Source organism: Elaeis guineensis, chromosome 7, assembly GCF_000442705.2.
Source record: "Elaeis guineensis isolate ETL-2024a chromosome 7, EG11, whole genome shotgun sequence".
In the NCBI taxonomy this organism is placed as follows: Eukaryota; Viridiplantae; Streptophyta; class Magnoliopsida; order Arecales; family Arecaceae; genus Elaeis; species Elaeis guineensis.
This window is the reverse complement of record NC_025999.2, coordinates 91,890,817-91,898,991: the sequence shown is the minus strand read 5'-3', so window position 1 is coordinate 91,898,991 and position 8,175 is coordinate 91,890,817. Positions and strand designations below refer to the sequence as shown.

At 34.2% G+C, this 8,175-nt stretch overlaps 1 protein-coding gene across 1 annotated transcript; it reads right to left on the bottom strand.

The window, feature by feature from the left end:
* Positions 1 to 4,726: 4,726 nt before the first annotated feature.
* LOC105048503 (transcription factor MYB20) lies at positions 4,727 to 6,665 on the bottom strand. The gene is made up of 3 exons (XM_010927819.4): positions 6,456 to 6,665; positions 5,722 to 5,851; positions 4,727 to 5,536 (listed from the first exon to the last, which is right to left on the bottom strand). The coding sequence occupies exons 1-3, from the start codon at positions 6,586 to 6,588 to the stop codon at positions 4,933 to 4,935; spliced, it is 867 nt and encodes a 288-aa protein (XP_010926121.1). The 5' UTR covers positions 6,589 to 6,665; the 3' UTR covers positions 4,727 to 4,932.
* Between the last annotated feature and the right edge of the window lie 1,510 nt (positions 6,666 to 8,175).

Below are 8,175 nucleotides of genomic sequence, written 5' to 3'. Positions count from 1 at the left end.
ATTTCGATCACAAATCAAATGCATCGAGGGTAAGGATGCAAATGGATCGGATTGACCCATGATCCAACCCAAGCCGATCCACGTAGATCTTATCTGAATCGTTTTAAAGGACCTATAGATCCAGATTGGATTCTAAAATTGGATCCATTTCATTTTTTAGACTTGATCTGGATTTACTGAATTTTGATCTAATCCAATTTAATCTGATCCATCGAGACTTTTGAATTGATTTGGATCTTGAGATAAATGACCCAATCCAATCCAATCTGATCTGAATCCAATACGAAATCCGAACACTCACTTGAATAACTGAATCCGAACCCATCCCGAGTTTCTCTCTCAGTCTCTTAGATGCTATTTTAAAATAAAATAGTGCTCTTTTTCCATCCTTAGTCACTCTTCTCTCCGTCTCCCAGAGTTCTTTTCATTCTCGATAAATCTCCTTATCAAAAGGCAAATTTCTGCACCAATGACATTTATTGTTATTTTATTAAAGTAATCGTATTGGAAAGCTGAAATTCTTGATATCTGGATACAAAAATAATAAGATAAAGATAATTTGGTATATTACTTAGCTTTAGATTAATTTTATTATATCTTATCTTATAGATATCTTCTTCTAAGCTGTTTAATGGATTTTTTTATCTTAATTTAAATATTTTTATCTTGTGGTTCAAACCTATGTTCTTTTTATTTTATTTATTTATGATAACTCATTTTTAATCAAAAATGTACAAGTTCAATCATTTTTATCAATATTTATTTATTTTATTGATATTATTGAATTTTTTCACATATGCAAACTTGGTCTCTCACCGTTATAAGTATATCTTAAATATTCGTGGCCAATTCCTCATCATAGGATCTGATGAATTTTCCTGAGGCTAGATTTTTTGAGATGTTATGTCACAACTATAAGAAAGCAATCTTCATTGTACTGCCTGAAAGTTTAAGACACATAGCCTCTTGGAAAGAAGGTTGGATGAGTGAGTAAACCCCATACCATTACTTATATAATTTTTTTTTATTATTCTTTCTTATAATTTCTGATGTTTGATTGTAACTTGTGTATACATTCTTCTCCTTAAAACTAATATCATTTGCAATTGAATGCAACAAGCTTTTCAACCACTTATTTCCTGTAAATGAAGGGAAGAACTGATTCATTAAGAAAAGAAGCTGGTTAAGTTTGGTAGTAGTGCAAATAAGTTTGCTTATAGATTTTCTATTTATTGATTTTGTTATTTATAATATGGACTCAATCGATTTGGATCAAAAAATTTAATCATGAATCCGATCCGATCTTCTATTGGGCCGGGTTTGAATCTAATATTCAGACTCAATCAAAGAAACAGATCGGATTGGGGTCACTTATGATCTGATTCGATTCGACCCATTTGCACCTCTAATAAGGGGATATGAAAATTTTGATTTTTATTCCAATTTTGATTTTGAATTCGGTCACAAATTAAATGCACCCTATATACTTTCAAACCGTCTATAGAATATCCTACTTAATATGAGCCCAATGTTATGCGCATGGTCATGCAAACATTTGAACCCAAGGTCAGCTACATCAATAGTGGCTTAGCCTAATAAGTTGTTGTGCTCTTCCTTTTTGAATAGATCCAGATATATTTGGTTAGGAGGAGTTGGAATCTGAAATGAGAATGAGAATGGATAATTCTCATTTAGCCGTTCGGATGGAAAAAGTCTAGTTTTTATTCTAATTTTAAGAAAGAATGTGAATGTCTTGATCTTCTAAGATTCGATCCTTATTTTTTTAATATTTAAATATTTTGATTATAAATCAAATATAATAGAAATTTATTTATTCTGATTTTTATTTCAATCTATTTCGATGCTGATTCCAAACGTAAATAAAACGTATAGTTATAATAATCAAAACTCGATGATGTCCATTCAAAATACTCGCGTAGTGGCCTGCAAGTCAATGAAAACGTCGCGGCCTTTGCAGGAGATTTTGTTGGTATAACCGCGTTTCAAAGTTCCGAGTGAGAAGGGCGGCTTTTGCCGCGTACTCAATTGTCAAAGGTCCAGAAGGAGGAGACCAGGGAGTCAGAAATCAGCTGCGGCGGTCCACTAGTTTTCGTGCATCTCTTCACTATAGCAGCTTAAAAGTAGTCACAAGTGCTATGTTCTTGCTAAAGACCAAAAACTATGAACGTAGTTAGGCGACGTGGTTGCATGGTCCTGACCCATGCGTTACCAAGTGGATCAATAGAGGTATGATTGAGGAATGGACTTTTTCTATGGATGTTAGTGAGGCAGATGGGTTTGGCCAATGACTCCTAGCTAGATCTGGCCCCAGAGCTCATAAGTGCAACTTGGGAAGGATACACTGCATCAAAGTGATCAACATAATAATTTTCTCATGCTTGAGCCGGTGTTTGACTGACAATCCAAATTTCGATCGGGATCAGCTCTTTTTTTTTTTTTTTTTTTTTTTCATTTTTCTTCTTTTAAATTAAGACGAAGCGATTCGGTCATAGTGGTCAGCACCATTTCATCAGGCGGATGACATGATACGTTAGCATATATCTAGAGTTTGTCAGAGAAAATGGCTGGCTTTGAAATTTCTAGCTTGGAGTCATGCATTAGGCGGTCAAGTAGAGCCCGAGACACTTATTTGGGTTGATAGATCTTAGTTGAGAAATCTGTATTGGTAGATCTTGTCGTCAAACGTTTAACGATAGTGGAAAATCTATGAAAATTTTCAAAACATTTGATTTTTTTCGAGTTTTGTCTGAGGAATACTTAGATCAATGTTGTTAGCATAGATAATCATGCAATGATTGTCGTGATAAAGAATGACTTCATATGCTAACTAACATAAAAATTCTAATATTTTAGTCGTCATGTTATGCAATTAAAATCATTTACGATAATGGTTATCATATTATTGCATAAAAAAATTTATGTGGACGGGACCTTGATAAAGTTAAGCAAAAGGACTTGACTGCATTTTATGTGATATTTTTGCTTAGATACTAATTTGTTATATTTGACAAGCATTGACTTATATTGAATATTATCTAGAGAAATGTCTACTAAGGAATAATGGAAAACCAAATATGACGCATAAAATTGCACACAGAAAAGATTATGCAATATCAGTTACCATTCAGAATCGAGATTTAAATAAAAATTGAAAATTGAAGAAAAGCTTAAAACATTTTTCTCTGAAAAAAAAAAAGTGACAGTCAAAAATCTAACTGAAATTAATTATTCTAGTATTCAAAACTCACATGTTTTTAACAGTATAAATGTAGAAAATCTAAAGGTTAAATGGGTTCAAATTATTCATCACTTGAACCAAATTATAATATTTGATATTATTTAAATACCAGGTTAATTTTATTCAGAAAGAAACAAATATATATTACTATGATCCGACCTCTGGTTTCAATCCCTTCTCCATCAAACCAGGTCGAAAAGAAGTCTATTTCAGTTGTTAGAACCATACCTTACGTATTATCATATATTTATATTAATTCCTACTATGGGTAATGTCATGTGTGATTTCGGACTCACAAACAAAATGCAAGCATATTAGACTAATTTCTGTATGATTCTTTAAAGATAAATGAAGGATTTTATAGGATTGGTTGGGCCAGCCTCGGGCTTAAGCTTGACTTAATTTACAACTTGGATTTGAGACCTGAACTGCGTTGGAAATACTGTGCACTAAAAGATTGAGAATATAAGAAATATATGCATCAGCAAGTCGGTAGGAGTTATTGACAAGAAGACCACCAATTCCTTTTCCAAAGCACTATTAGCTAGATCCAATATGCAAGTACTACTTGGAAATATTCGAGTGACCTTTACCTAAAGGCATAGTCCTCGCAATGGAAACGGGCAAGCAACATGCACCTCCAGGAGTAAGAAATGATCGTTAGAAGGGGTACGGCCTTTTCAATTCCTATCAAAAGATGTGGACAACCTACTTGAAGCACAGTAACCAGGAATAGAGTCCTTCCAATATGGTGTAGATTTGGAAATTTTCTCAAAATAATTTTAATTATATCTATTATGATTTGAGCTGTTGGGAAAAAGAAAAATATTTTTCTTAACAAACAAACAATCCTCCATCATTCTATTACCGATCTTGATAACTTAATGTCTATTTTGTGTTTTCATAAAAAATAAAAGGTCTATTTTTTGCAATTAAAAAAAGCGATCAGCCATCAGAACATTCTCTTCCTATAATCTGATTATTATTCATCTCCTTACCTTTCGGGATGTAAAATTTTTTATCTTTATTAATAAAAACTGGGTGGCTCCTTTTAGCCTCACTTTCTCATCCAAAAAAAAAAAAAAAAAACAACATTTTAACAGCTTCCCATCTATTTCTCCAAAATGTTGGTATATATCTGATTTCTTTCTAGCTAGAGTTTGCTGAAGTATCAACAGCCTTTTTCTTTCAGAAATTTGAAAATGAGTGATTGACTCAGCCTTAACAAATCTCAAACAGAACGCAAAATTTTTTTTTCAGTTGATCTAGCAAAAAGACCAAACATTAAATTTGGACATAGTTCTGCACCATGCTGATTTTTGATCTACCTCTATTTCCTCTCTTTCAATGTAAAAAAGTGGATGAACGTATGAAGACATTAATTTACCAATAGAAAATTTATGGTCTACTGTCTTTTGCCGTTACTTGAAGGTTCATGCACTCCACTAGGAACAAGTGATTGGGAAAAAAAAAAAAAAACAGCCCTCCTATTTATTTATTTTGGCATTCAAATTGAACAAAGTAGCTTCCGAAGAATAACGAGAGATTTGATCTCCCTTTCATAGACCAAAAAAAAAAAAAAAAAGAATAACGAGAGATTGTTCTTCTTCCTTCCTTTTATTTTCTTTGCGTTTACTAATCACAAAACCATGTAGAACGGAATCAGAACAGTTCTAATTCCATGATTCCCGATCCCAGGCAATTCTTTGATACTGGTTTAAAGGATCAAGGCCAAGTGTCCCATCTCCATCGCTAGAGATCAAATCCCATTGACTGAAGTCATCCATGCCACAGAGGTACGTGGTCTCTGGCCACTCCATGCATGGAAATTGGATCTCTTCAGCTTTCACCGATGAACCGGACGAATAGCCTGACGATGGCATGGAAGTAGAGAAGGATGTAGTAGGAGCACAAGGTAATATAATCTCATGGGGTTCAATCATGGGCACTTCATCAGTACAGAAGTCAGGGGATTTTTGAAGCAATGTGTCAGTCTCCATGAAATCAGATGAACCGGTGACGCCCTTCTCTTCTTCTTGTCCCTGTAGACATTGGAGGAGGCTCATGTTCTCGCTTCTCCCATGTTCATCAGCTACAACATCTGGTTGTTCTTGCTGTTGTTCCTCTTTTTGGTGGTGTTCATCAGTAGAAGAGATGGGCTTGTGGGTGATGGGGTCAATTCCCATCTTCCTCAGCTTCTTCTTAATGTGGGTGTTCCAATGATTCTTTATCTCATTGTCAGTTCTACCGGGGAGGTGAGATGCAATCTTAGACCATCTGCAAGGGAAACAGATAACCAGAAGCTTGTTCTTATTAGTAGATAGAAGTAATGAGAAAACCAACTTGACTCCCTCTTTTTATTAATCAAAATCATTGAGGGAAGCCCAAGAGAATTAGATTAGTTTTTTTGATCTAATAGACTTTATTGTGAACAACAGAAAGGAAGAGGGGAGAGCGAGGACCTATTTCCAAGACGAGAATGGAGTTCAATGACCAACTTCTCCTCAGACTCTGAAAGCAGGCCCCTCTTCAAATCAGGCCTCAGGTAGTTGGTCCATCTGAGCCTGCAGCTCTTTCCACACCTCAATAAACCTACACAATATAACCAAACATATCCAGTTCCATTCAGATTAATCATTAGAAAGAGCACAAGGATAACGTTTCTTTTTTCCCCAGCAACTTAATTAGTATACTTTTGAAACAAGACTCATATTTATCTTCAAAAGAGACTATCAACATTGTAAAAAGCAAAATTAAAGCAAACTTTAGAAAGAGAATCCATAAAACAGGTCTTATCAAAATTCAAGGTTCTTGTTTCTCGATCAGCAACTTGCTCTCTCTCATGTGTATCAGAGAGGAAGGAAAGGGAGAGGAACTTGAAGCACCATCACCTATTCACCTTTCTGAGCACCAACATCTAAAAAGGGTTCAAGACATGTAACCAAGAAATCAAAAACAAATTTGAAGGAATTTGCTTGATAAAAAAATTATCTACAACCTTTTTTTGAATGGAAAAAATGGTTCAAAACCTCAAAAAAAAAAAAAAAAAAATCTCTCAAAAGAAAAGAAAACCAAAGAAATCAAAAAGAAGAAACATAGCCACCTCATGTCATTGCAAATATAAGTCAGCTCTTCTGGAAATCCAATCAAACAAAAGGGAAGCCAAGGGAATCAGAGGAGGTGGGGGGATGGGTACCTGCAAGCTTTGGGACAGCTCTCCAACAGCATTGGCCATTGGTGAGGATGAAGTTGACCAACTTCTTGTCCTCCTCAGCTGTCCATGGCCCCTTCTTCAGCCCCACCTTATCACAACATGGCTGCCTTCCCATTCTCTCCTTCAATCAATTCTCTACAGCCAGAGAGAGAGAGAGAGAGAGAGAGAGAGAGAAAGAGAGAGGGAGTTCTAAGCCTGCTAGCTGGTTCACCCGCCACCTACCTTTATAAGTCTTCCGAATTCTCACTATCCCCTCTCCCTTGCTTGGCTTTGTAAACAAAGACTCACTCACACAAGGTGAGGGAGGCGTGGGAGGATTGGGTCACACGTGTAAATTAAGTCGGCCTCTGATGGCGCCACCTCACCTGCTTGCCTTTGCTTGCTTTGCAATAACATTAGGATCCGGCCCAAAAAAGTCCACATGAGTTGAAAGCTGAAGTGAGAGATTTTTGATGGTAGAAAGCTGTGGAGACCATTTCCTTTATTCTCTGTGTTCTTCAATTCCTTTTCTTGAGCTCACACAATAACTTATGAATTTAATATTTATGGAACTTTAAATTTGTTTGAGTAATCGAAGCATCTTGGAATATGTGACGCACATTCTTGTGTTAGATACCAATTTAAAGAGAAGAATAACTAGAGTTAATTTATGTCGTCTTGCTTGACTTTCAAGTCCATGAATACCATCCATACAAAAAAAAAAAAAAAAAAAGAAAGAAAGAAAGAAAGAAAGAAAGAAAGAAAGAAAAGAAGAAGAAGAAGAAAAAGTACATGCATACCATGGTACAAGAAATTTAATTTTTAACAATGAAATTTTAGCAACGAAATTTATTTCGTCGCAAATAATTAAGTTTTTGCAACGAAATTTAAATTTCGTCCCCAAAAATCAGGTATTTGCGACGAAAAAAAATGCGTTGCAAAAAATTATATTTTTTGCAACGAAAATTTTATTTTTGTTGCTAGAAGTTGATCTTTAGCGATGAATATTATTTTTCGTTGCAAAAAATAAATTTTTTTGCGATGAAATATTTTTTTCGTAGTAAAAAATATTTTTTTGCAACAAAAAAAAATTATCGCAAAAAAATTATATTTTTACGACGAAATTGATATTTCGTTGCAAAAAATAAAGGCTTTTCCGATCAATTTTATTTATATTTAACGATGAAACTATTTTGTTGCTAAATTTTATTTTGTTGAAAAAATTTTAATATTTTGCGATGAAATTTTAAATTTCGTTGCTAGAAATTGATCTTTAGCGACGAAATTTTTTTTCATCGCAAAAAATTATTTTTTTTGATGATGGAAAAATTTTTCGTTGCTAATTTTTTTTTTTTACGATAAAAATAATTACGTCGCAAAAAAATTGATTTTATGCAACGAAATATTTGTTTCGTTGCAAAAAACTTGATTTTAGGATCATTTTTTATATTTACGATGAAATTAAATTTTCATTGCAAAAAATTAATCATTTGCGACAAAAAAATTTTTATTGCAAAAAATATATTTTTTTGTGACAAAATATTTACTTTTAGCAACGAATTGATTTCGTCGCTACATATTTTTTAATTTAAAAAAAAATACTTTGAAATAGGGCCCTAATTCAAAATAAACCTCTTGATCTCCTTTGCCCACGCCGCCGTGGTCGTAAAAATTTTTCTCCCTCCCCGATCTCCGGCGACAGTCCTCCCTCCCCGATCGCCGG

Bases quoted from the DNA above. Each gene is read 5' to 3' on its own strand.
- LOC105048503 (XM_010927819.4), bottom strand. From the start codon at position 6,588: ATGGGAAGGCAGCCATGTTGTGATAAGGTGGGGCTGAAGAAGGGGCCA. The intron at 5,852-6,455 runs GTACCCATCCCC...TATATTGTGTAG, and splicing joins AGCTGTCCCAAAGCTTGCAG to GTTTATTGAGGTGTGGAAAG. The intron at 5,537-5,721 runs GTCCTCGCTCTC...TTTCCCTTGCAG, and splicing joins CATTCTCGTCTTGGAAATAG to ATGGTCTAAGATTGCATCTC.